This window comes from Erythrolamprus reginae, chromosome 7, assembly GCF_031021105.1.
Source record: "Erythrolamprus reginae isolate rEryReg1 chromosome 7, rEryReg1.hap1, whole genome shotgun sequence".
Taxonomy (NCBI): Eukaryota; Metazoa; Chordata; class Lepidosauria; order Squamata; family Dipsadidae; genus Erythrolamprus; species Erythrolamprus reginae.
This window is the reverse complement of record NC_091956.1, coordinates 85196027-85223910: the sequence shown is the minus strand read 5'-3', so window position 1 is coordinate 85223910 and position 27884 is coordinate 85196027. Positions and strand designations below refer to the sequence as shown.

Below are 27884 nucleotides of genomic sequence, written 5' to 3'. Positions count from 1 at the left end.
ACGAGTTAATCGCACTTTGCATAAGTAATGTTTTAACTATGGAATAGCTGCTCCTTGTTTGCTTGGGAAGCCACAAAACCCCCCCAGGAGGAAATTTTGCAGAATGGTGGGAGGACGGGGGACCAGGAAATTCATGACCTCATTCCTTCCGCCTGGCGCAGATTGGCCGCCTGCTATCTGGGCTACAGTTTAAATTCAGAGGTCTGCAGATGGGGAAACAGAAGGAGAGAGAAGAGGAGAGAGAGTGAGTGGAACTAGGGGAGAAGTGACTTCAGCCTTGCTCCCATCTTCACCGGACATAGCTGCCTGAGGATCTATAGCATCGCTCCAGGTACCGAATTGTCTGTCTTTCTGACCTGTGTTGCTTTCCAGCTGTGGCTGCAATTTATGAAGGGAAAAACATCCTGGGGGCAATTTCCACTGAGAGGGGAACGTTTGGCCTGAAATGGATTCAATTGCAACCACGGTGCAGTTTTGCATAGCATCTGGGCAGCAGCTTTAAAGATACAGGGATTGAAACTGCCACTAAGAAAATTTTATATTTATTTATATACAAGTGGCTCATTCTTAGCAGGAGCTTGGAATCAAATTGCTGCAGGGTGCTGGGGGATAGAGTGCCTTCCGTCCCCTGTCCTATTGCTCTCCTATATCTCCTATTCCTTTCTTCTATTCCTATATCTCTTCTTCTACTCTTTCATTGACATGTTCTATCACTATATCTTCTTTTCTGTTCTTTCTTAGATGTATTTTACTATGAGTATCTCCTCTATAACCTTCATCATGTATTTTACTATGTATATATAGATATATACCCACTAAAACCCTCATTGTGTATTGGACAAAATAAATAAATAAAAATAAATAAATAAATAAAATATTTCTTTTTTGGCTCAGAATGGCTTAACGTCTGCGTTCTGCTATCGCTAGTGCTAAATTGCAGAGGGGTGCGGAATAGCTAAGTTATGATTGCAACAGAGTTGGGATGTTGGGCAAGCGGTCATTGCTTGGGTGTCCCACCCTTCATCTAATTTCCAAGACTGGTGTAGAAGGTGCTGAAGTGAGTCAGAAGAGGAAGATAAGGCATGAGTTGATCATGATTTGGGTTAACTAGGATTATCAACTGCTGTTTTTATCAGGGGTCCTAGGTTTTTTTTTAAAAAAAACCCGGTAGCCTCTGGGCCCAGAAATTATGACTGTAACTTGTTGCTTGTATCCTTCAGATTTTTTTATTAATATTGATTGTTTCCTGATTGTTAAGTGTTGTCCCTCATGATTCTTGACAAATTTATATTTTCCTTTATGTACACTGAGAGCATCTGCACCAAAGACAAATTCCTTGTGTGTCCAATCACACTTGGCCAATAAAGAATTCTATTCTATTCTATTCTATTCTATTCTATTCTATTCAATTCCATTCCATTCCACTCCACCCTACCCTACCCTACCCTATCCTATCCTACCCTTCTTTTCTCTACTCTACCCTACCCTACCCTGTCCTATCCTATCCTATCCTACCCTTCTCTTCTCTTCTCTTCTCTACTCTACTCTACTCTACTCTACCCTATCCTACCCTTTCCTACCCTTCTCTTCTCTACTCTACTCTACCCTACCCTACCCTATCCTACCCTTCTCTTCTCTTCTCTTCTCTATTCTACTCTACTCTACCCTATCCTACCCTATCCTACCCTACCCTATCCTACCCTTCTCTTCTCTACTCTTCTCTATTCTACTCTACTCTACCCTATCCTACCCTATCCTACCCTACCCTATCCTACCCTTCTCTTCTCTACTCTACCCTACCCTATCCTACCCTTTCCTACCCTTCTCTTCTCTACTCTACTCTACCCTACCCTACCCTTCTCTTCTCTTCTCTTCTCTACTCTACTCTACTCTACCCTATCCTACCCTATCCTACCCTACCCTTTCCTACCCTTCTCTTCTCTACTCTACTCTACCCTATCCTACCCTTTCCTACCCTTCTCTTCTCTACTCTACTCTACCCTACCCTACCCTACCCTACCCTTCTCTTCTCTTCTCTTCTCTATTCTACTCTACTCTACCCTATCCTACCCTATCCTACCCTACCCTTTCCTACCCTTCTCTTCTCTACTCTACTCTACCCTATCCTACCCTTTCCTACCCTTCTCTTCTCTACTCTACTCTACCCTACCCTACCCTACCCTTCTCTTCTCTTCTCTTCTCTACTCTACTCTACTCTACCCTATCCTACCCTATCCTACCCTACCCTATCCTACCCTTCTCTTCTCTACTCTACCCTACCCTACCCTATTCTATTCTATTCTATTCTATCTCCAGAAACTGCACACTTGCTTCCTGCCTCTGCTGTTAAAGGCAAAATATAACCATCCTATTTAAAATAATTTAGTAATCTGGGGAAATGATGCAGTATGTATGCATTCAAGAATATGTCCTTTGTCTGAAATATCCTGATAGCAGAGGACTGGTGGATCCCGATGTAAATTAAACCCTCGCAGCTTCATCCGAGCAAAGCTCAAATTTTGCTGGTCCCCAGTCTTATGCGGCACCCATTTATTTAGCAAAGTATTTCTGGCTAAAAGTGTTGCACTTAATCTCCATTAAAAAAAATCGTCTTATACAGCACCCATTTATTTAGCAAAATATTTCTGGCTAGAAGTCTTGCATTTAATCTCCATTAAAAACCATGGGCTCTCTGCCCTTCGACAGGCTCTTTAAGGAGTGTTAGTCAGATATAATTTGGTGCAGTGTTTTCATATTGATTTTTGCTTTTAGCACAAGTGCTCATTAACCTTCTAAGAGGAAGGGCAACGCATAAGGAAGGATGCCAGCCCCTCCATCAGCCTGGCTTCTGATACAGTCTTCCATCATGATTCATCAGTTTCTCATACATCCCTCTAGTCCTGATTCATCAGTTTTCCCCCCAAAGTGTTACAAAACAACAGTGTAATCCTATCTGACTTGGAAATCTTCTCAAAATGCTTTAGAAGAAAGGAGCCCATCACAAATTGATGGCACTGCTGCTAAAGCATTACAATTATGCTTGGATTAAATTTCTATTTGTGTGCCTATGTCAGGCAACCAGAAGTAGAAGAAATACCGATTTGTTGCAACCTTCTTTCCCAGAATTTCCATTAAGTTTTGAAATATCTTATTTCATAATAAACTCTCACTTTCCCTCCTCCTTCCCAAGAGACTGCATCCTGCTGCCCTAGCCACATCTAAAACTCCTAAATTACGGTCCGCATTGAAATGGGTTTCAAATTGTTCTCTTTTTATGCACAGATAATAGAATTGTTGAATTGAATATTAGTTATCAGCAAATAAGTATGGAGTTTCTATATTCCACTATCAAAAGTATCCAAATATTTAGTATGTTTCTTACACTCTTAAGATGTTATTAAAGGAAAATATACCTCTTTCCCGTGTATTGCATATTTCACATAATGTTTAAGGGGAAATGAGAAATTATTTTCATAAGCAAAGATGCATTGATTCTCTGCTCATGAATGTACTATTTAGCAATTCAATGAAAAGACTAACCAAGATTATTCCGTGTAGCCAAGATTTAATATTATTTTATTTATTTTTATTTATTTATTATTTAGATTTGTATGCCGCCCCTCTCTGCAGACTCGGGGCGGCTCACAGCAAGATACAGCAAATCATGACAAATCCAAATAAATTTAAAATATTTAAAAAGAACCCCATTTACTAACAAACACACGCACACACACACACAAACAAACAAACATACCATGCATAAATTGTACATGCCCGGGGGAGGTGTTTCAGTTCCCCCATGCCTGACGGCAAAGGTGGGTTTTAAGGGGTTTACGGAAGGCAGGGAGAGTAGGGGCAGTTCTAATCTCTGGGGGGAGTTGGTTCCAGAGAGTCGGGGCCGCCACAGAGAAGGTTCTTCCCCTGGGGCCCGCCAACCGACATTGTTTAGTTGACGGGACCCAGAGAAGGCCCACTCTGTGGGACCTAACTGGTCACTGGGATTCGTGCGGCAGAAAGCGGTCTCGCAGATATTCCGGTCCGGTGCCATGAAGGGCTTTATAGGTCATAACCAACACTTTGAATTGTGACCGGAAACTGATCGGCAACCAATGCAGACTGCGGAGTGTTGGTGTAACATGGGCATTTTCGGGAAAGCCCATGACTGCTCTCGCAGCTGCATTCTGCACGATCTGAAGTTTCCGAACACTTTTCAAAGGTAGCCCCATGTAGAGAGCATTACAGTATTACATTATGTTTAGAAATGGAGTCTTTTTTCTATATATACTGTATTAATATATTTGTGGGTTTCAATTTTTTCCGATCTTTTTTTTGTGTGTGTTGGGTCACTATATTTATGGAATGTTGTGGGAATTCACGCATTTCCATGAAGCTAATCTACATTCAAATTTCTCTCTATATATAAACGTATATGTTTGTATGTGTGTCCCAGCATAAATCTGGGCAATTTTAACCAAGCTTGGTTCACAGATGACTTACTATCTGGAAACAAATACTGTGGAGGCTAAGACACCCCTAACACCCCTCAGGGTATAAATATGTATAAATAAAAATAAACAAATAAATACCAGGGCAATGCCGGATTATCAGCTAGTATAATATATGTATATTTGGCCAGAATGCTTCAAACCATGGTTGGTTGAATCAGCTGCTGTGCCCTACTCAGCACATAATGCAAGGACATAATAAGTGAAGTTACCACTTCACTTTCAATGAAAATGCAAACAGACCAGCTTACGGCTTGGTGGGTTTTATCTAAATCAGACCGCAAACTTTCATGGGCCGATATTAATATGGTGGACTAAGGGGAGGCTTTCCTCTCCCAGATTTCATCCTTTTTAGTTCTGCTCCTTTAAATCTCAGCCAGGTGATGTGAAAGAGAATAATAAATATTGATTTCTTTAATTTCTTTATTTATTTATTGGATTTGTATGCCGCCCAACAGACTCCGGGCGGCTAAGAGCAATATAGAACAATAAAACAGCAAAATAGAATAGAATAGAATAGAACAGAACAGAACAGAATAGAATAGAATAGAATAGAATAGAACAGAACAGAATAGAATAGAATTGAATTTTATTGGCCAAGTGTGATTGGACACACAAGGAATTTGTCTTGGTGCATATAAAAGATAAAAACAGCCACAAAGCCCTTACTTTAAAGCAGTCATCCATCCAATAGTATAAAAACAACAACTATAAAAGCAGCAACACAATTGTAAAATATCCATCCATATGTCCGGGATACGATGGAGCCATTCACTGGCTCCACGCCTGCCAAGTTTTTGGCAGCCTTTTGGAAAGCCAGGATGATGGCGATCGTACAGATCTCAGGGGAGAAGTTGGTTCCACAGAGCTGGAGCCACTACAGAGAAGGCCCTCCCATGCGGTCCCACCAGCTGACACCATATAGAGAGAACTAGAAGGCAGTCCACCACTTTTTACGTGGATGATGATGATGAGGTTGATGATGATGATGATTTTAAGAAAGTACCATCTAGAAAAAGCTTTATCAACATTGCAACCTAGGCAGTTCATTGGCAGGTGTCTGATCAATCCATACGAGACTTTTAGTCTGCAGTTACTGTTTATATCTAATTAGAGAGTTTGTAAAACACAGGGCAAACGAATTGTTATTATTGTTTTCAAACAGGAATCTTACCAAACCTTTGCAAACTATTCCACAAGGATCGGTCATCATGAAAATTGCGGTGCTTGTCTTGTGTCTTTTCACCGTTGCCTTTGCCTTACCAGTAAGTAGGCTATATGTATGTATATATAAGTATGCATAGCTAGAGGTATAACAAGCAGGAAGTGGGAGATTGTGATCCCGCTGTATAGAGCGCTGGTGAGACCCCATTTGGAATAATACTGTGTCCAGTTCTGGTGACCTCACCTACAAAAAGATATTGACAAAATTGAACTGGTCCAAAGACGGGCTACAAGAATGGTGGAAGGTCTTAAGCATAAAACGTATCAGGAAAGACTTCATGGACTCAATCTGTATAGTCTGGAGGACAGAAGGAAAAGGGGGGACATGATCAAAACATTTAAATGTGTTAAAGGGTTAAATAAGGTTCAGGAGGGAAGTGTTTTCAATAGGAAAGGACAAGGGGGCACACTTTGAGGTGAGTTGGGGGAAAGATTAGAAATAATGTGAGAAAATATTATTTGACTGAAAGAGTAGTAGATGCTTGGAACAAACTTCCAGCAGACGTGGTCGGTAAATCCACAGTAACTGAATTTAAACCTGCCTGGGATAAACATATATCCATCCTAAGATAAAATACAGGAAAGAGTATAAGGGCAGACTAGATGGACCGTGAGGTCTTTTTCTGCCGTCAATCTTCTATGTTTCTATGTTTCTATATGCTATACATTTGACAAGTCAATCGAGGCTTGTTCCTTAGTGCAGCAAAGAGGAATCAATGCTGTCTATTTTTTCTTCTACTCAAAGATCAGCAAATCGAGCCATCATGACGATTCCAAGAGTGCGGAAAGAAAACATGTAAGTGTGTATTGTAGGTGTGCAGCGAATTGCTTTGGTTATGATCTCTACTGAACCGATCCAGATTGTTTATGTTTCTTATCTAAAACTTTAAAAATAGGGGAGGGGTTTAAGGTACACTTATTATTATTATTATTATTATTTTTATTATTATTATTTATGAGATTGCCCTTTAGGTGCAACCAAGGTGTCGCATGCTAAATTCTAACGTTTTTGTGTTGTTGTAGGGCTCCAAAGAAAGTGAAGCTCACGGACACCACCATCACCACCACCACCATTCCCATAGCCATGAAAACAGTCAAGAACACGGAAGCAGCCATGAACATAGCCAAGAGTCCCCAGAACATACATCTTCTCAAATGGTACGCAAGACGTCTTCTTGGATGAACTGTTAGGAGCTTTGCTCAGCCTGACAGTTTTTGGATGTTCCAATAAACGCAGATGGGTTGGTTTGAGATGCTGCTATCTGGGGAGTTGCAAGTGCAATAACTTGGAAAGCTGTAGAGCACTGTTTCCCAACCTTGGTAATTTGAAGATATTTGGACTTCAACTCCCAGAATTCCCCAGCCAGCGAATGCTGGCTGGGGAATTCTGGGAGTTGAAGTCCAGATATCTTCAAGTGGCCAAGGTTGGGAAACACTGCTTTAGAGCAGTGGTTCTCAACCTTTCTAATGTCACACACCCTTAATACAGTTCCTCATGTTGTGGTGACCCCCAACCATAGGTCTAGCACCAATTCTCCCAACAGAGCTTTAAGCTGATTGGCAGGAAGGTCAGAGGGACACCCCCACTGTAAACACCTGATTGGTCAGATCGTAAAAATATGTTCCAAGGCGCCAACTTACTTTTGTCGTCACTTTCGTAGCTTCCCAGAGAATTTCTCCACCCCACTGTGTTCAGAATTATATTGCTACCAAAGCTGATCATTAGCCGTGGTTAATGGTTGTTAATATACCTACCGATCTCTTCTCCAGCTGTATTCAAAGGTAGCCCCCGATTTACGACCAAAACTGAGCCCCAAAATTTATGGCACTAAGCCAGACAGCTGTTGAGTGAATCCTGCCCCACTTTCTTGCCACAATTGTTAAGTGAATCAATTGTGAAGTTAGTAGCGTGGTTGTAGAGTGAACCTGGCTTCTCCGTTGGACTTTGCTTGGCGGAAGGTCGCAGACGGGGACCCCAGGACGCTGAGATACTGCAACCGTCACAAATAAGCATCTGAATGTGTATCACATGACTATGGAGATTTGGCAATGGTCATAAGTGTGAAAAATGGTCACAAGTCACTTTTTGCAGTGCAAAAAAGTTCACTACATGAACTATCTGTGTTATCGAATTCTATTTGCTTAATCGGGCTGCTTGCCTGCCGTGTTCTCTTTTCCCAAATCCACTAGTCGTTTTTAATAGCACTTTTATTTCATTTCCAGAACTCTCAGTCTTTGGAAGATCAGGACGAGATCACTGAGCAACAGGTGAGTTTCACTCAACGTCCTTCTGCCTATTGGACTCAGGGATGAAATACTTCTGCTTCGCTCGTTCCTGTCGATCGCTGGAGAGCCAATCAGGAGGGGAGCATGAGGCCCCGCCCACCTGCCCAGAAGCCTCTACAGTGGTACCTCTACTTACGAGCTTAATTCGTCCCGTGACCAGGTTCTTAAGTAGAAAAGTTTGTAAGAAGAAGCGGTTTTTTCCCCATAGGAATCAATGTAAAAGTAAAGCATGCGATTGGGGAAACCACAGGGAGGGTGGAGGCCCTGTTTCCTCCCAGGAGATTCCTAGAGAGGCCCCACGGAGGCTTCTCCCTACCTTTTCCGGCCCTGTTTCCTCCCAGGAGATTCCTAGAGAGGCCCCATGGAAGCTTCTCCCCATCTTTTCCAGCCCTGTTTCTTCCCAGGAGATTCCTATAGAGGGCCCACAGAAGCTTCTCCCCACCTATTCCGGCCTTGTTTCCTCCCAGGAGATTCCTAGAGAGGCCCCACGGAGGCTTCTCCCCACCTTTTCTGGTCCTATTTCCTCCCAGGAGATTCCTAGAGAGGCCTCACGGAGGCTTCTCCCTGTCTTTTCCGGCTACAGTTTCAGAGGTTCAGGTTTGTAAGTGGAAAATGGTTCTTGACAAGAGGCACCTGGTTCTTATCTAGAAAAGTTCGTAAGTAGAGGCATTTGTAGGTAGAGGCACCACTGTACGTTTATTCAAACTTACAGCAAAGTCTGTCCTTGTGCACACGGCATAACCAAAGTTGCATTGCTTTCCTTGCCAGACTCTGTTGGCCTCTTCCAGCAAAAGCCATGAAGATGACGACGATGACCATAGTGATGCTTCCAAAGACGATGACCATCCAGATTCAGATGAGTCCGATGAGTCTCATGAAACCGTCACCGACTTTCCCACTGAGGCCCCTTTCACTGATTCCGTCACCAACAGAGGAGACGTCCCAGCTTATGAATACAGGGCAAACGTTGACCTGAGCTTGGGGAGATCAGGAAAGGTAAATGCCAGTTGATGGCTTTGTTTTATTAATTAATTAATTAATTAGGTTTATATGCCACCCTTCTCGAGGCGATTCAAGGCGGCGTACTTAGAATTTAGAATTATTTAGAATTTGGAATTTGGAATTTAGAATTTAGAATTTTTAGAATTTAGAATTTAGAATTTAGAATTTAGAATTTAGAATTTAGAATTCAGAATTCAGAATTCAGAATTCAGAATTCAGAATTCAGAATTCAGAATTCAGAATTCAGAATTCAGAATTCAGAATTCAGAATTCAGAATTCAGAATTCAGAATTCAGAATTCAGAATTCAGAATTTAGAATTTAGAATTTAGAATTATTTAGAATTTAGAATTTAGAATTTAGAATTTAGAATTTAGAATTTAGAATTATTTAGAATTTAGAATTTAGAATTGCTATTGTTGTATTTTAATTTGAGTTTTTATTTCTTCTTTTCTTCTTTTAAACCAATCATAAAAGTACTTCGGAGTCTTCCTTGTTTTTTAATTTAAAAGTTAAAGCATCAGATTCTGCACAATCTAATATTTTTTTAAGTATCAATGCATCGTCAGGAGGTTTTGGTTGTTTCCAATATTGGGCTATTGCCATTCTAGTTGCAGTCAATATATGTATTAATAAGTCTTATAATGTCGACATTGTAGATATTCCTCATGAGAGAGGAGTGTCCGTTGACGGTTTCTCTTGTGGACTTTTTTCCAGTTCGACTCTCAAGACGTTTCCGATGAAGTGGACAGCACCCCGGACGCCGAGAGCCATGAATTTGCTAAGTCCCGCTCTTTGGAAAGCCACGAAAGTGACGACAAAAGTAAGCTGAGGGACAGCAACGAAGTCCACAGCGCGTCTCACGACACCACAAGCCTGGAGGACCACAGCCCGGAGAAACCCGAGAGTGTGGAAGACAGCCGCGACCACAGCAAGGTAGACCTTTCGTTGGAAAGCGTCGAAAGCCCAGAGCAGGGAAAAGACCACAGTGAGGAGGAGCTCCGACAGTTAGACAGCAATCCCGACGACGTCAGCAACCAAACTTTGGAAAGCGTCGAGAATCACCACAGTGCCGAAGACCAGCACAGTGTCGAACATCACGACAGTGTTGAGGACAACGAGGTCACTCTCTAAAAGGGCAGAGTAAGAGAAGCCGATACATATCTGAGGGAGCTCTCGAGACTGTTTGCATGTAAGGGCCCGACTAAGATCAAGGCCCGACTCCTCCATCACCAGTGTTTTTTCTTTTGCTGAGGTAAAAAAAGAGAGAGAAAGAGAGAGAAGGGCAACACAACTTCAACTTGAATGTTTGCTCCCTGTTATATACACATAATTCGGATTTCTGCTGTAGCAATTTGTAACTAGCAGCAAATGTAAACGACGCTAGCCCGGCCTGGTTCATGCTTGTTTGGGAGTCGATTTGATAGATCTTCCGTAGAATTTGCTCCAGATAAACCTGCTTAGGATATTAATGTTTAAATGAACAATAAGAGTAGCCACGATGCTTAGGAAAATATCGGTGCCCTTCGTGGTGCGTAAGTCCTGCTCTGTCTCACAGTCGCTTGCTCTGAAGGAGAGAAGGAAAACGCTTGGGGGGGGGGAATCTAGTTTTACATGCCCACTGATTTTTGTGTATCTTACAATGCTGTACTTCTGAAATGTTTAATATTGCAGTGTATATTTTGTTGACAGGTGTGAGTTAAATAAAGTAACAAAACTTTATACCTTGGTGTAGCGGTCTTGACGGACTCTTGGGGTTACGTCGTATGTGCGACCTCTGGTGGCCAAAGAGAGTACTTTAAAAGTTATCGGGACAAAACAGTGGTACTTCTACCTAAGAACTTGAAAACTTTTCGAGATAAGAACCGGGTGTTCAAGACTTTTTTGCCTCTTCTCAAGAACCACTTTTCACTTACAAACCCGAGCCTCCGAAACTGTAACCAGAAAAGGCAGGGAGAAGGCTCCGTGGGGCCTCTCTAGGAATCTCCTGGGAGGAAACAGGGCTGGAAAAGGCGGGGAGAAGCCTCTGTGAGGCCTGTCTAGGAATCTCCTGAGATGAAACAGGGCTGGAAAAGGCAGGGAGAAACCTCCGTGGGGCCTCTCTAGGAATCTCCTGGGAAGAAACAGGGCTCAAAAAGGCGGGGTGAAGCCTCCATGGAGCCTCTCTAGGAATCTCCTGGGAGGAAACAGGGCTGGAAAAGGCAAGAAGAAGCCTCCATGCGGCCTCTCTAGGAATCTCCTGGGAGGAAACAAGGCTGGAAAAGGTGGGGGAAGCCTCTGTGTGGCCTCTCTAGGAATCTCCTGGGAGGAAACAGGGCCAGAAAAGGTGGGGAGAAGCCTTCGTGGGGCCTCTTGAGGTAGTGCATTCCAGGCATTGATCACTCCATTGCCGAAGTCATATTTCCTGCAGTCGAGTTTAGAGTGGTTTACATTTACTTTGAATCTACTACATGCTCGTGTATTGCTGCAGTTGAAGGTGAAGTAGTCATTAACAGGAAGGACATTTGGATAGACGATTTTATGAACTACAGTTCGGTCAGATCAGAGCTGAAGTCTTAAAAGCTGCCAAGATTGAAGGCTTCTGCTCTAAATGAAAATCCTCATCATTCCCATCACCTCTTTCACCCCCTCACTTCCAGTCCCGTGGATTTTAGAGATGCTTAGGTGGAGCATAGCCCCCAAAAAAGGTTGGGAATCACTGGACTAGACTTCAGCCTCAATCACAACAACGCAAGAGCATTGGATTATTTATGATTTGTTTCCACGTGTTATGAGCCGCCCCGAGTCTTCGGAGAGGGGCGGCATACAAATCTAAGTAATAAATAAAAATAAATAAAATAAAATGTAACTTCAGCTTCAACCACAACAACACAAGAGCACGTAACAGATTCAAACTTAATATCAACCGCTCCAAACTAGACTGTAAAAAGTATGACTTCAGCAACGTGTTGTCAAAGTGTGGAACTCATTACCTGACTCAGTAGTGTCAACCCCTAACCCCCAACATTTTTCCCTTAGACTATCCACGATTGACCTCTCCAGGTTCCTAAGAGGTCAGTAAGGGGCGTGCATAAGTGCACCAGTGTGCCTTCCGTCCCCTGTCCAATTGTCTCTCCTTATCTCATTTATCTTTTCTTCCTATCATATATGATATCCTATACTTTTATATCTTTTCTTCTTTCCTTTTCTTAATATATATTACTACATATCTATTCTCTTCAATGTGTATTATGTATTGGACAAAACAAACAAACAAACAAATAAATAAATAAATAAAAAATAAATAAATAAAAATGATATAAGGGAGTGATGGCGAACCTATGGCACGGGTGCCACAGGTGGAGCCATATCTGCTGGCACGCACGCCATTGCCCTAGCTCAACTCCAATGTGCGTGTGTGCACTGACCAGATGATTTTTTTGCTCACACAGAGGCTCTGGGAGGCCGTTTTTACCCTCCCCTGGCTCCAAGGAAGCCTTTAGAGCCTGGGGAGGGCTTAACAGGAGCCTACTGGACCCACCAGGAGGCGGCCTGCTATTGGTTCATCGCAAGTGGTCAGGATGCTTACTAGAAGGTGATTGGTCAGTGAGCGTTCCCTTTCCCTCCACTCTTCCTGCCGCTGATAGCTGGAGGGATTGTGAGCGGAATGTTTATGTTCGGGTGGAGATGGCTGGCGGCTGGCCGTATAAATGGCCTCCATGGGCCGTATCTGGCACGCGGGCCGTAGTTTGGGGACCCATGTTTAATTTCCCCCCGGCACACTTGACCATGTCTCCTGGAACATTTGTTTGAAAAACACTGGCTTAGCCGACGGGGCCTGGAGGAGGCCAACTCTGTGCTCTCTTATTGGTCTCTGGGAGGTTTGCGGCAAGAAGTTTTTATTTATTTATTTGTTTGTTTGTTTGTTTATTCATTCATTCATTCATTCATTTATTCCAATACACAATAATACACTATGAAGGTTATAGAGGATATAATAGAGAAGAAATTTAAACATGCCTGGGATAAACATAGATCCATTGTAAGATAAAATACAGGAAATAGTATAAGGGCAGACTAGATGGACCATGAGGTCGTTTTCTGCCGTCAGTCTTCTATGTTTCTACATATGAGATATAGGAGAGACTATAGGACAGGGAATGGAAGGCACTCTGGTGCACTTATGTACGCCCCTTACTGACCTCTTAGGAATCTGGAGAGATCAACAGTGGATAGTCTAAGGGTAAAGTGTTGGGGGTTAGGGGATGATACTACAGAGTCCGGTAATGCTACTAAAAGCTAAAAACATTCTTCATTTTCCTGCTCGACAAATCACACATCAATTCCAGCTATCCCCGACCTTCAACAAACCCTAAGCAGAAACAGAAAAGCACAGGTTAAACTTTTTCCTCTTATTGACACTTGGACTAAACTTGATTAAACATGCCTTACCTTTAGGATATAAACCAATACCAGCCACACATATCACACCCTTTAAAAACTCTTCAAAACATTAAAATCCTTTATTCACACATTAAAGTTCCTCCAGATTTGAACTCATCATTCATGGCTGACAACATATAAAAATATATATAATATTGTCTCACCCAAAGGGTGAGAAGATGTCATGGCCTCCTAGACTCAGTGCAAATCATGTCCACTGTACTAACAAAACCTTAGATCCCTATATAAATATTTCCCAAACTTTTTAAACACGGACAATCTTTGAGAACAGAACTCTTTGATTGCCTTGCTGTCAAATATATTCTACTTCTGCTTTAAGCAGGCGTCTTGGGCTCATTAGCCTAGCACCAAAATGGACCATACGTTCTAAGCAACAGAACATCTGAATTTATATTTTGATTTGTCACTGATTGGGGAGGACTGGGCAATAGGCATGTGGGCTTTTGGTTTTCAGTATCTAAACATAGCATATTTATCTAAAATATCTAAATATTTTTAAAATATTTCTTTGCTGGACATCCTTTGATTTCAGTGCCAGGGTACAGATCGTGATTATGAAAAATGTCAAGTAGCATTCTGTGACGCCATCAGATCATAGATATAATACTCCCTCCGTTTCTTTCCACATTTTTCTTTAAAAATTAATTCACGTGGGTGTAAGGCTTTACGGATCACCAAAGGACACATTTCTCTACTTTTCCATTTGTATTACCAGAATAGCTCCTGAGCCCATTTGAACTTTCCCCCATGGAATCTAGACAATGGCATCATGTGAAGAGTCTATAAAAATATTGCTGTAAAATAGATTGAAATCTGCAGTCCATTGGTGGCGAATATACATAGTGGTGGTACTTACAAAATTCTGCAAAGGTAGCCAATTTCAATAAAATATAGTTCTAGTTTTTCTGTGAAGTCAGTTTTTGGTCTATTTCAGAGAGCTGTTACTGCTTGCAGAATTCTGAACTTTGTGAAGCTATAGGCACATCACAACATTAAAATATCTTTTCCAAAACCTTTATTGTTAACTTTCCAAGGGTTATGGGTATGCAATGTATTTCTGCTTTTTTAATTTACTATTGATATTCAAACTTCAAAGACAAGACAGAGTGGCTGTGGGTCTTGCTTCCCAAGGACAATTCCATTTGTACGCCCATTACCCTGGGGGGGGGATTACTGACCCCCTCAGAGAGGGTTCGCAACTTGGGCATTCTCCTCGATCCACAGCTGACATTGGAACATCATCTTTCGGCTGTGGCGAGGGGGACGTTTGCCCAGGTTCGTGTGGTGCACCAGTTGCGGCCCTATTTGGACAGGGAGTCACTGCTCACAGTCACTCATGCCCTCATCACCTCGAGGTTCGATTACTGCAACGCTCTCTACATGGGGCTACCTCTGAAAAGTGTTCGGAAACTTCAGATCGTGCAGAACGCAGCCACGAGAGCCATCTTGGGGCTTCCAAGATTCGCCCATGTTTCCTCAACACTCCATGGCTCGCATTGGCTGCCGATCAGTTTCCGGTCACAATTCAAAGTGTTGGTCATGACCTTTAAAGCCCTACATGGCTTTGGACCAGACTACCTCCGGAACCGCCTGCTACCGCACGAATCCCAGCAATCAATAAGGTCCCACAGAGTTGGGCTTCTCCGGGTCCCGTCGACTAAACAATGTTGCTTGGCGGGCCCCAGGGGAAGAGCCTTCTCTGTGGCGGCCCCGGCCCTCTGGAACCAACTCCCCCTGGAGATTAGAATTGCCCCCACCCTCCCTGTCTTTCGTAAACTACTCAAGACTCATTTATACTGCCAGGCATGGGGGAGTTGAGATATTCCTTCCCTGTGTGTATGTTTGGTTTTATAATAAGGGTTTTTAGTTGTTTTATTATTGGATTGTCCGCTATTGGAATAGCAACTAGACATCAACAGTTAACTTTTATCATTGTTTTTAGCCGCCCCGAGTCTACGGAGAGGGGCGGCATACAAATCCAATAAAGTATTATTATTATTATTATTATTATTATTATTATTATTATTATTATTATTAAAGGTAGAAACTGTCATAGAAACATAGAAACATAGAAGACTGACGGCAGAAAAAGACCTCATGGTCCATCTAGTCTGCCCTTATACTATTTTCTGTATTTTATCTTAGGATGAATATGTGTTTATCCCAGGCATGTTTAAATTCAGTTACTGTGGATTTATCTACCACGTCTGCTGGAAGTTTGTTCCAAGTATCTACTACTCTTTCAGTAAAATAATATTTTCTCATGTTGCTTTTGATCTTTCCCCCAACTAACCTCAAATTGTGTTCCCTTGTTCTTGTGTTCACTTTCCTATTAAAAACACTTCCCTCCTGGACCTTATTTGACCCTTTAATATATTTAAATGTTTCGATCATGTCCCCCCTTACTGTCCACTTTTCATTGAATTATTGCTTTCATTTAACCACTAAGGCACACCTGCATTAAAATATTTCCATCCATGAGAAATCTAAGGGATGGCTAGTTAATGACTGAAAAAAAATCAATTGCTGGCATCATAAAAAAAAAAAAGAGGCCATCATGTGTTTCTCAGAACTCCTACACTGAATTGAAGTAAATGCCATGTACCTCGTTTTAGTTCTCCCACTGAGTCTTTGATGCAAAATGTTAGATCACGATAAGGAATATCTTAATCAGTATAATCTTAACTATATCTTCATTTCTACGTCCACCAAAAGATGAGAAAGTGGGTAAGCAAAAAATAAATAAAGAGGAAGTAATAAGGAATTTATGTAAGTCTGACCTCATGAAACTGTGGGTTGATATCCTTGGGCAGGATTAAAATCCCCAGGGGTTGTAGACAACGCAGCAGCGAAGATAAAAGTCTCCTCTGTGTCGGAAACCCAAGACACGTTGAAGTCCATTCTAAGTGGTTGGCCACCTTTGGAGAATTTACTCTTCAGATCCAGGTAATGAGATGATTGCATACTATTTGAGAATTATCTAGGGCAATGTAGACAAGAACCTTGTAAGCAAAACAAGTGTTGCTATCCTTAAATTACTAGAAACATAGAAACATAGAAGACTGACGGTAGAAAAAGACCTCCTGGTCCATCTAGTCTGCCCTTATACTATTTCCTGTATTTTATCTTACAATGGATATACTGTATGTTTATCCCAGGCATGTTTAAATTCAGTTACTGTGGATTTACCAACCACGTCTGCTGGAAGTTTGTTCCAAGGATCTACTACTATTTCAGTAAAATAATATTTTCTCATAGTAAAATAATATTTTCTCATAAATAATATTTTCTACTGAAGTTATAAAGATGATGGCTTCCTTAAGACAACCAGAATTGCTGCTAAAGTCTAGGTCAGGAGTCCCCAAACTTGGCAACTTGAAGACTTGTGGACTTCAACTCCCAGAATTCTCTAGCCAGCTATGCTACATCGGCTGGGGAATTCTGGGAGTTGAAGTCCACAAGTCTTCACGTTTGCCAAGTTTGAAGACCTCTGCTCTGGATAAAACTTCATCAATAGTTCATTTTTTTAAAATCCGCTATTGGAATAGCAACTAGCCATCAACAGTTAACTTATTTATTTATTAAATAAACTAATGATGAGAAAGGTATCATCCAAAGATGTAGTGATAGTTCCAGGCAAAGCTGTCTTTTTGCAATTGACTCGTGGTGATTTTGTCAATGCCGATGGTGTTCAGTAGTGCTCCAGATATTTCAGTAGTGCTCCAGATATTTCAGTAGTGCTCCAAATATCTCCGGGACCGCCTTCTGCCGCACGAATCCCAGCGAACAGTTAGGTCTCACAGAGTTGGCCTTCTCCGGGTCCCGTCAACTAAACAATGTCATTTGGCGTCACCCATGGGAAGAGCCTTCTCTGTGGCGGCCCTTTGGAACCAACTCCCCCCATATATCAGAGTTGCCCCCACCCTCCTTGCCTTCCGTAAACTCCTTAAAACCCACCTCTGTCATCAGGCATTCTGGTCCGATGCCATGAAGGGTGTTCTAGGTCATAACCAACACTTTGAATTGTGACGGTAAACTGATCGGCAACCAATGCAGACTGCGGAGTGTTGGTGTGACATGGGCATATTTAGGAAAGCCCATGATTGCTCTCATGGTGTTAGGAACTAAAGCTTCTATTCTGGTGCCTTGGAACATATTTTTACAATCCGACCAATCAGGCGTTGACAGTGGGGGTGTCCCTCTGCCAATCAGCTTAAAGCTCTGTTGGGAGAATTGGGGCTAGACTTATGGTTGGGGGTCACCACAACATGAGGAACTGTATTAAGGGGTCGCGGCATTAAAAAGGTTGAGGACCATTGTATTACATCAACAAATGTCTTACGCAAACACAACCACTGTGAAGAAAAAGTTGGATGGTTTTCATGGCACTCTTTGATGATTGATAATTTATTTGTATAGTGAGAAGTCTAGTCTTCCTGCATCTATTCAATCACACAAACACAACAAAAAGTCTCAAAATGGGTGAACAGTGCAGTCAGGCGGTAGGACACAATCTGAAGTTAGTTGGGGGAAAGATCAAAAGCAACATGAGAAAATATTATTTTACTGAAAGAGTAGTAGATCCTTGGAACAAACTTCCAGCAGACGTGATAGATAATCCACAGTCGCTGAATTGAAACATGCCTGGGATAAACATAGATCCATTGTAAGATAAAATACAGGAAATAGTATAAGGGCAGACTAGATGGACCATGAGGTCTTTTTCTGCCGTCAGACTTCTATGTTTCTATGTTTCTAAGAGTATAGTGGCTAAATTTCAAAATATTGTGGCCAAATGTCAAAATTGTTAGGGCAAGCATACCTCAGGTATTCTGGTTATGCTTTACTCTACTTTTTCACACATTTACTCTTTGGTGGATATATAGGAATGCATTTTTATCCCCCCCACCCCCCACTCCCTGCTCCAAAATACACACTGCTCAAAAAAATAAAGAGAACACTTAAACCACACAATATAACTCCAAGTAAATCAAACTTTTGTGAAATCAAACTGTCCACTTAGGAAGCAACACTGATTGACCATCCATTTCAAATGCTGTTGTACACATTCAACTTTGTATAGAACAAAGTATTCAATGAGAATATTTCATGCATTCAGATCTAGGATGTGTTCTTTGAGTGTTGCCTTTATTATTTTTTTTGAGCAGTATATTTCCTGACTGCAACAATAATGTAATGTAATAATGTAATGCAACCATTCCTATACTACTCTACAGGGGATCAGCCATTATGAAAAGCGTTGAGATAATCTGTTGCCTTTTCATCGTCATCTTTGCTTTAGCAGTAAGTACATTGCCAATTTTTTCTTTTTTTAAAAAAAAAGTCAAGGACAATATAGTTGTATTGACAGCAGGAAAGGCAATTCTTTTTCTCCATCCCTCTTCTGCTTTGTCTTTTTCCAAGGTTGCTCATCCACTTCCAGACAATGTTTTGGAACAGGTACAAGACAAGGAGGTAGGTCAAACATTATTTCTATAGGTATGTTGGAAGAAATAATACGGCTTGCAAAATACTGCCAGGGAAACAGTCTGTCCATTTTTCCTGAAATTTTTATTATATTTTATTTTGTCAAGTACATATTGGTAGTATAGAAAGATATAATAATATTCATATACATGATACTAGTAAAAACAACAACATTTGGACAGGGGACGGAAGGGACGCTGGTGCACTTATGCACGCCCCTTACTGACCTCTTAGGAATCGGGTGAGGTCAACAGTGGAGAGTCTAAGGGTAAAGTTTTGGGGGTTAGGGGATAATACTATAGAGTCAGGTAGTGAGTTCTATGTATCCCAACATCCTCCTTCCACCCTCCTTGTCTTTCGCAAATTATTTAAGACCAACCTTTGTCGCCAGGCATGGGGGAGTTAAGTTATCCTTTCCCCCTAGGCTACTACAAGTTATGCCTGGTATGTTTGTGTGTATGTTTGTTTTGTTTTGTTTTTAATAATAAGGGTTTTTTAGTTGTTTTTATTAATTGGATTGTTCATGTTGTTTTACCACCGTTGTTAGCCGCCCCGAGTCTGCGGAGAGGGGCGGCATACAAATCCAATAAATAATAAATAATAATAATAATTAACTACTAGGTTACTAAAGTTGTATTTCCTGCAGTCAAGTTTGGAGCGGTTTACTTTAAGCTTGTACCTGTTGCGTGCTTGCGTGTTGGTGTGGTTGAAGATGAAGTAGTCATTGTTGGACGTTGTAGCAGATGGTTTTATGGGCAATACTTAGGTCGCGTTTAAGGCGACGTAGTTCTAAGCTTTCTAAACCTAGGATAGAATGACACTGAATGGCCCCCTCCCTTCCTCCTCCCTCCCTCCTCCTCCTCCTCCTCCTCTATCAGGTTCTCATTTTTTCAAATAAATCTAGGCTAGGTCAAGAAATCCTCAGTTGTTCAATCAAAGGGATCTGGAATGAAACAGAGAAGTTAGGATGAATAACAGAATATCAAAAGCCAATGCAAGCTTCTATTTGTCCCACATTATACTAAAGAAAATCAGTAAATCTTATCCATGCAGTATATATAAAGCTGAATATTGGTTTTTAAGAATGGTGGTGGCATTCTTGCTCCGGAGTCCATACAAACTCAAGTATTACCACCATCGAAATTGGTGCATAAAATTATTAATTAGATTTTATTTCTTAATTAGATTTATAGGCCGCCCTTCTCCTCGCGGACTCAAGGCGGCTTACAGGACAAAACATAAACGAAGATAAAAATTGTACAATACAATTAAAACATTAAGAAAAGTAGACGTAAAACTCAATGTAAAACAATCAATCATCCCTCATTCATACTACTATGAATGTCTACGGAGAGGGGCGGCATACAAATCCAATAAATTATTATTATTATTATTATTATTATTATTATTATTATTATTATTACTACTACTACTACTAGCCAGAGTAGAATTATCGCTCACGGCCCCAAGCCTGCCAACATAGACGTGTTTTTAATGCCTTTCGGAAGGTGAGGAGGGGTGGAGCGTTAGTTCCAGAGGACTGGGGCCACAGCAGAGAAGGCTCTTTTCCGCAGACCTGCCAGTTGGCATTGTTTGGCTGATGGGACCTGGAGAAGGCAAATTCCATGCAATTCCTTTTGCCTTCTGAGCAATCTTCTATAGAAAGGGTCTATCCACTAACTTTCCACTCTAATGTCTTCCTCGTCCTCTGACTGGGACCACTCCCCCATTGTCAAAACAGCCCCCTCTAGTGGTTCCTCAGGCTCAGTGAAGTCACTTTCTCCCTCCTTCCCTTTTGTTCTCTGCTTCAGTGGCAATCCCACTGGCCCAGGGGGCCTGGCTCACCTGTCAGAAATAAGGTCATTCCTGAAGGTAATATCACAAAGCAAATAAATGGTACGTAACCATGGGAGAGGCTGATGTAAGCCATAGCCAGCATGTATTTATGGGTTTGCTCGTTGTGCTGAAACCTGATTGGCTGTATCCTATATAAAGAGGAACACCCTTGCATGGGTGTGGTTTGTTACAGAGTGGTTTGATAAACAGGAGTTTGTTGAACACTCCGTGGCTTGCATTGGTTGCTGATCAGTTTCCGGTCACAATTCAAAGTGTTGGTCATGACCTTTAAAGCCCTACATGGCAATGGACCAGATTACCTCCAGAACCACCTGCTACCGCACGAATCCCAGCGACTGATAAGGTCCCACAGAGTTGGCCTTCTCCAGGTCCAGTCGACCAAACAATGTCATTTGGCGGGCCCCAGGGGAAGAGCCTTCTCTGTGGCGGCCCCGGCCCTCTGGAACCAACTCTCCCCGGAGATTAGAACTGCCCCCACCCTCCCTGCCTTTCGTAAACTACTCAGGACTCATTTATACTGCCAGGCATGGGGGAGTTGAGATAGCTCTTCCCCCTAGGCCATTACAAGTTATGCATGGTATGTTTGTGTGTATGTTTGGTTTTATAATAGGGTTTTTTTAGTAGGTTTTTATTATTGGATTGTACATGTTGTGTTTATTATTGTTGTTAGCCGCCCCAAGTCTGCGGAGAGGGGCGGCACACAAATCCAATAAATTATTATTATTATTATTATTATTATTATTATTATTATTATTATTATAGAGTGGTTAGTGTTTAGTGGTTGCAGTGATGGGTATTAAAAGAGTTATATGAAAGTATTGTATAATAGTTTATTTAGAGAAGCAGTTTGATAAAACAGAAGTAAATATATTTTTACAAGAAAGCCTGCTGTGTTTCATTGGAGACTTTAATTAGTTATAGTGGTTAACTATGGCTACCTGGTGGGTTAACTTCTGGGTGCACAAAACTCTCTCTGCCCAACAGGTTATGGGCCAAATAGCCCAACAGAATCTGAGATGACCTGAGGTGGACAAGGAGGCCCTCACAACAATCATCAAAACCATAAAACATAAATTCCTTTTTTTCTGTTTCAAGTGAAAAATATATAAAGGCTACCCTCTCCACAATAAAATCCACATTCACCTTGATTTTGCAGTATCACAGACCTCCGTGCCATTCGAATCTCAGGTTGTTTTTCTTCTAACTTCAAAAATACCTTTTACTTCTTTCCTCTAAACCCTAGGTCCCCAACCGCCGGTCCGCGGACCGGGAGCGGGCCGTTGGGGCTTTTCAGCCGGTCCGCGGCGCAAGGGCCCCCTCGGCCTTTCCGCACCACCAGCAGCGCTCCCCCCGCCAGCCAGCCAAGCCCCGCGCCCGCCGGAACCGGCTCCTCGCTCTCCCCCCGCCGCCCGCCGCGTTTGCAGGAGGTGGGGAGGGTTGGGCGGCCCGCTAAGGCCAGGAGGGACGCCGCTGCCCCCCCCCCTTCCCTCTCTCCGCCCGCCGCTGCGCCTCCTTGACGCCGAGAGGAAATGCCGGCAAAGGCTTTCCTCAGCGGAGGCCGGCGAAGGTGATATTGAATGTCGGGGGAGAACGAGCGGTTGCACGCGCTGCCTATCTCCCGGCACACTCGGAATATTCAAAATAAGAAAAGCCTTTGCCGGCGAAGGCTTTTCTTATTTTGAATATTCCGAGTGGGCTAGCAGGGAGATAGGCAGCGCGTGCAACCGCTCGTTCTCCCCCGACATTCAATATCACTTTCGCCGGCCCCGCCTCTCCTGCAAACCCCCTTGCTGAGAGCCCGGGGCGAAAGTGCTCTCGCAAAGGTGAGGCGGGCAGGGCGTGCGCGCGTCATCGCTGAGAAGAACGGAGAACGAGAGTGAGTGATAGCAACAGACAGCAAGATAGAGAGAAAGTGAGAAAGAGAGAGTGAGAAAGGGGGGGAGAGAAAGAGATAGCAAGAGAGAGAACAAGAGAGAGAAAGAGCGTGAGAAAGAAAACAAGAAAGAGTGTGAGAGAGAGAAAGCAAAAGAGACAGAAAGAAAACAAGAGAGAGAAAGTGAGAAGAAGAGAGAGAAAGAGGGGGAGAGAGAGAGAAAGAGAGAGGGGGGGAGAGAGAGAAAGAGAGGGAGAGGGAGAAAGAGAGAGGGAGAGGGGGGAGAGATAGCAAGAAAGGGAGAGAGGAAAAGGGGGAGAGAGGGGGGAGAGAAAGAGAGAGGGAGAGAGAGAGGAGATAAAGGAAGAGGAGAGAGAGAAAGGAAGAGAAAGAAAGAAAGAGGGATAGAAAGAGAGAGAGAGTGAGAGATGCTCAGTGAGCCTTTCTTTGAAGTTGCCTTTCTTTCTTTCTCTTTCTTGCTTTGTTTCTTGCTCTTTTTCTTTCTCTCTTTTACCTTCCCTTCCTCTATTTCTTCTTTTCTTTCTCCTTCCTACCTTCTTCCCTTACTCTCCCCTTTCATAAGTTTCCTTGCTTCCTTCCTCTGTTCCTGTCCCTTCCCCCTTTCTTTCTTTCCTTCCTTTCCTCCCTCCATTTCTTGCTTTCCTTTTCCTTCCTCCCTTCTTTCCTCCCTCATTCCCTTCTTTCACTCCTTCCTCTCTTACTCTCCCCTTTCACACCTTTCCTTGCTTCCTTTGCACCCTTCTTTTGTTCCTGTCCCTTCCCTCTTTCCTTCCTTCCTTCCCACCCTCCGTCCATTCATTCACCCATTCCTCTCTTGATCGCCCCTTTTACGGCGCCGCTGACAGCTAGCTCCCCCCCCCCACCGGGCCATGGAAAACTGGTCTAGCTTAAAGCCGGTCCCTGGTGCAAAAAAGGTTGGGGACCTCTGCTCTAAACTAAACAGTAAGCATCTGATATTTAATTTGTGGTTGGTTCCTTACCACACAAATTTAGATAAATCATTTTGCCACTATTTAAATGGTGCAACAGTTATAAAAACAAGTTTGGAACAAAAACATCATTCATTTTTAATGACGGGTTTTCTCCCCAGCAACGAGAATTGTAATTTCTCCCCAACATATCTTACGTCTTAACATGGTTACCTTGAAATAACGTAAGTTAATGTTTTTCATAGCAATACCCAGATATTTGACCTTCTACTCACACTTAAAACTCATTTTATTCATCGGTTCTGTTTAATCTTCTGTTTTCATGACTTTGGTTAACATTGTTGTCTTTTATTTATTTGTTTGTTTGTTTGTTTGTTTGTTTGTTTGTTTGTTGGATTTGTATGCCGCCCCTCTCTGTAGACTCGGGGAGGCTAACAACAATGATAAAAACAGCATGTAACAATCCGATCCAATACTAAAATAACTAAAAAAACCTTATTATAAAAACCAAACATGCACACAGACATACCATGCGTAAATTGTAAAGGCCTAGGGGGAAAGAGTATCTCAGTTCCCCCATGCCTGACGGCAGAGGTGGGTTTTAAGAAGTTTACGAAAGGCGAGGAGGGTGGGGGCAATTCTAATCTCTGGGGGGAGTTGGTTCCAAAGGGCTGGGGCCACCACAGAGAAGGCTCTTCTTTGCTTTATTAATCTTGAAACCTGCTAATGCACAACATTCTTTTAATTTAATCCTTAATATTTCAACTCCTTTTAAAGGTTCCTCCAACACCAGCAAACAATCCCAAAGAACCTGAACTGAAACATCTTGAAAGACCAGCTCTGCTTTTCGAAGAACCCACAGCAGCAGCATCATTCGCTCTACAGGACCCCCCATCATCAGTGCCCCTTTTACAAGACCCTCCATCGTCAGCACTGCTTTTACAGGACCCTCCATCGCCAGTGTCCCTTTTACAGGACCCTCCATCGTCAGCACCCCTTTTACAAGACCCTCCATCATCAGCACCCCTTTTACAAGACCCTCCATCTTCAGCACTGCTTTTACAGGACCCTCCATCGCCAGTGTCCCTTTTACAGGACCCTCCATCGCCAGTGTCCCTTTTACAGGACCCTCCATCGCCAGTGCCCCTTTTACAGGACCCTCCATCGCCAGTGTCCCTTTTACAGGACCCTCCATCGCCAGTGCCCCTTTTACAGGACCCTCCATCGTCAGCACCCCTTTTACAAGACCCTCCATCGCCAGTGCTCCTTTTACAGGATCCTCCATCGCTAGCTGATATGCTGATGGTCTCCGCTAATGACAATGCTCCTTCTGTCGGTATGATCCAGGACGGTTCCCAGCAACAGCAGGTAGAAATAATACTTTCCAATGCATTAAGCGCCAAAGCAGATTGTGGGGAAAGATGGACCCTTTATAACTTGTGAACTACAACTCCCAGAATCCTAACCCTTAAATCATAACTAGATCTGTGCACGTTGGAGCTGAGCCAAGGCAACAGCTTGCGTGCCAGTAGATATGGCTCCGTGTGCCACCTGTGGCACCCATGCCATAGGTTCCCCATCACTGGACTATGTACTCAACATCCTAAAACCTTCACAATGGAGATAAAGAAGGAAGGCAGATATCCTAAGATAACACAAATCGAAAGGTGGGTGGGGAAATGACAGCTGCTATCATGTAATGAAAGTTTCACCCTTCAAGGGCAGGGCTTCAGTTGTTGTGGCCCCACCAATGACTCTTCTTTGAGAGTCTCTGGAAGAGAAGAGACGAAACAAAAATTTCAGAAACTTAACTTCATTCTGGATTTCGTCACGTTATCATTTTGGGACTGGTTCCAGGAATTCCCATAGTTAGAATTCGTTTCATTTGTAAATGATACAAATGGGAAATAGATTTGAACAACAAATTATTATTACAAATAAATCCTCCATTTATTTAATTTTTAATTAATTAATTAATTAATCTTTATTTAAATAAATCTTTATTTAAAGATAAATCTATAGAAGGGATGTCTATTGACAATGTCTCTTTCTTCTTTCTTTTGCAGGACTCCGAAGCCATGATGTTGTCCCAGGAATCTTTAGAGGCTAGAGCTCAAGATAGTAAACTTCAGAAAGAGTAGGGAACCTGAATTAGTGCGTTTCCCTCCGTGGTTGTCAGGATGACTCCAAACTTCGCAATAAAATTTAAATTGGAGCATAAATCTATGGTGTCGTTGTTCTGAATTACATCAGTATTTATTTTCAACAGATTGGAGTGATGACTCTGATTTCAGATCTTAAAATCATTATGCACGCTTCTTGCCCACCCCGCTTATATCTGTCTTTTATTTTTATTTTTTTCCCTATTTCATCTTTATTGCGTTTTCAGTTTAAAACAAACCACATATAAACAAGATATACAAAAATACATGAAATATAAACAGATAAAACACGATCTAAGTATTGCCCACAAGATCATATGCTGCAACGTCCTGCCTGTCAATGACTACTTCAGCTTCAACCGCAACAACACAAGAGCACGCAACAGATTCAAACTTAATATTAATCGCTCCAAGCTTGACTGTAAAAAATATGACTGTAGCAATCGAGTTGTCGAAGCGCGGAACTCATTACCGGACTCAGTAGTGTCAACCCCTAACCCCCAACATTTCTCCCTTAGACTCTCCACGATTGACCTCTCCAGGTTCCTAAGAGGTCTGTAAGGGGCGTACATAAGCGCACTAGCCTGTCTTTTGTCCCCTGTCCAATTGTCTCTCCTTATCCCATATATCATATATCTTTTCTGCCTTTCATATATCTTCTCCTCTACTTTTATATCTTTTCTTTATATATAATACTTCATGTCTATCCAATATGTATTGTGTATTGGACAAAATAAATAAATAAAGTAAATACTAACCACTTTTACAACTATTTCATTTCCAGATATATTTACACTTCACAATATTAGTTCTTCTAGCTTTACATATATATACGTACACACATATATCCCTGCTTCTCTATTCTACATCTATATTATTTACTATTTTCATTACATTTGTTGATCACATATTAACAATTTCCCCTGTTAATTTAACTTGTATTATCTCTTCTAATTTCTAGCCACTTGTAACAGTTTTCCCATATGGTAAAAATCTCTTTCTTGTTTGTTTTGCAGTTCATAAGTAAGCCTCGTCATTTCAGCACAATCCATTGTTTTATTCATTATCATGTTATCTGATGGGAGGTTCTGATACACATTTCTTAATAAGAAAACTCTTATCATTAGCAATCTTGTTTCCTATTGAAATGCTTCTCTCTCTGTCTCTCTTTTAATAACTCTTGTAATGATTGATTTTATTTTATAGAAGGAGAAGGAAAAAAGAAAGATTAATTCATGGAGCACTAATATTTTACAATAACATAGTTCAATCATTTAAATACAAGAAACAAAGATATCAGATAACAAGGCCCTGTTATGTATTACTCACAAAATATATACATTCGAGCAGACTTTAGGTTAATAAAAAACTTCCCCTTGATGAGGTTGGTGTGATTCAGCCCTTCTCAGATTTCTTTTTTCTGGAGGCTCATGGTTGTCTTTCCTTCTGTTTTATTGCTCTTTCTTTTAATTTTTTTTTTTACTATTTTATTTAAAAACAAAACACACATAGAAAACTACACACAAAAAACACAGTTGGGATATCAACATCCCAGTTCCTATCAAAAGCTCAAATGGAGATATATACATTTTTTCATTGCTTTGTTAAACATTTTTGCTTGCATATTTTTGTTTACATTTTGTAAAGAAAAACAAAGAAAGAACCAAAATGAGATAGAAAAAATGGAATAGAATAGAATAGAATAGAATAGAATTTTATTGGCCAAGTGTGATTGGACACACAAGGAATTTGTCTTGGTGCAGATGCTCTCAGTGGACATAAAATAAAAGATTCATTTGTCAAGAATCATGTGGTACGACACTTAATGATTGTCATAGGGGTCAAATAAGCAATGAAGAAGCAATATGAATAAAAATCTTAGGATACAAGCAACAAGTGACAGTCATACAGTCAACATGGGAGGAAATGGGTGATAGGAATGATGAGAAAAACTAGTAGAAAAAATCCATGATTAATCTTTTTAAGCCTTTTGTTTTACTACACTTGGCTGGACAATTCTCTGCTTTAGCCAATTGTAGAATTTATTATCATTATTTATTAGATTTGTAGGCCGCCTTCCTTCTTGGCCCGTTCTT

The 27884-nt window shown here is 41.7% G+C and overlaps 2 protein-coding genes across 2 annotated transcripts; both read left to right on the top strand.

Moving 5' to 3' along the window:
• The first annotated feature begins 98 nt into the window (after positions 1 to 98).
• On the top strand, positions 99 to 10738 carry LOC139170597 (osteopontin-like). The gene is made up of 7 exons (XM_070758031.1): positions 99 to 331; positions 5671 to 5770; positions 6475 to 6525; positions 6753 to 6887; positions 7953 to 7997; positions 8784 to 9011; positions 9734 to 10738. The coding sequence occupies exons 2-7, from the start codon at positions 5717 to 5719 to the stop codon at positions 10148 to 10150; spliced, it is 930 nt and encodes a 309-aa protein (XP_070614132.1). The 5' UTR covers positions 99 to 331; positions 5671 to 5716; the 3' UTR covers positions 10151 to 10738.
• Positions 10739 to 16279: 5541 nt separating this feature from the next.
• On the top strand, positions 16280 to 25848 carry LOC139170596 (uncharacterized). The gene is made up of 5 exons (XM_070758030.1): positions 16280 to 16405; positions 18697 to 18763; positions 18884 to 18934; positions 24404 to 24994; positions 25693 to 25848. Exons 2-5 carry the CDS (start codon positions 18710 to 18712, stop codon positions 25765 to 25767), a joined length of 771 nt encoding a protein of 256 aa, XP_070614131.1. The 5' UTR covers positions 16280 to 16405; positions 18697 to 18709; the 3' UTR covers positions 25768 to 25848.
• The last annotated feature ends 2036 nt before the right edge of the window (positions 25849 to 27884 follow it).

Excerpts from the sequence above, each read along its gene's own strand:
- LOC139170597 (XM_070758031.1), top strand. The coding sequence starts at position 5,717 with ATGAAAATTGCGGTGCTTGTCTTGTGTCTTTTCACCGTTGCCTTTGCC. Across the intron at positions 7,998-8,783 it reads ACGAGATCACTGAGCAACAG|ACTCTGTTGGCCTCTTCCAG; the intron begins GTGAGTTTCACT and ends TTTCCTTGCCAG. Across the intron at positions 9,012-9,733 it reads GCTTGGGGAGATCAGGAAAG|TTCGACTCTCAAGACGTTTC; the intron begins GTAAATGCCAGT and ends ACTTTTTTCCAG.
- LOC139170596 (XM_070758030.1), top strand. The coding sequence starts at position 18,710 with ATGAAAAGCGTTGAGATAATCTGTTGCCTTTTCATCGTCATCTTTGCT. Across the intron at positions 18,764-18,883 it reads TCGTCATCTTTGCTTTAGCA|GTTGCTCATCCACTTCCAGA; the intron begins GTAAGTACATTG and ends TCTTTTTCCAAG. Across the intron at positions 24,995-25,692 it reads ACGGTTCCCAGCAACAGCAG|GACTCCGAAGCCATGATGTT; the intron begins GTAGAAATAATA and ends TTTCTTTTGCAG.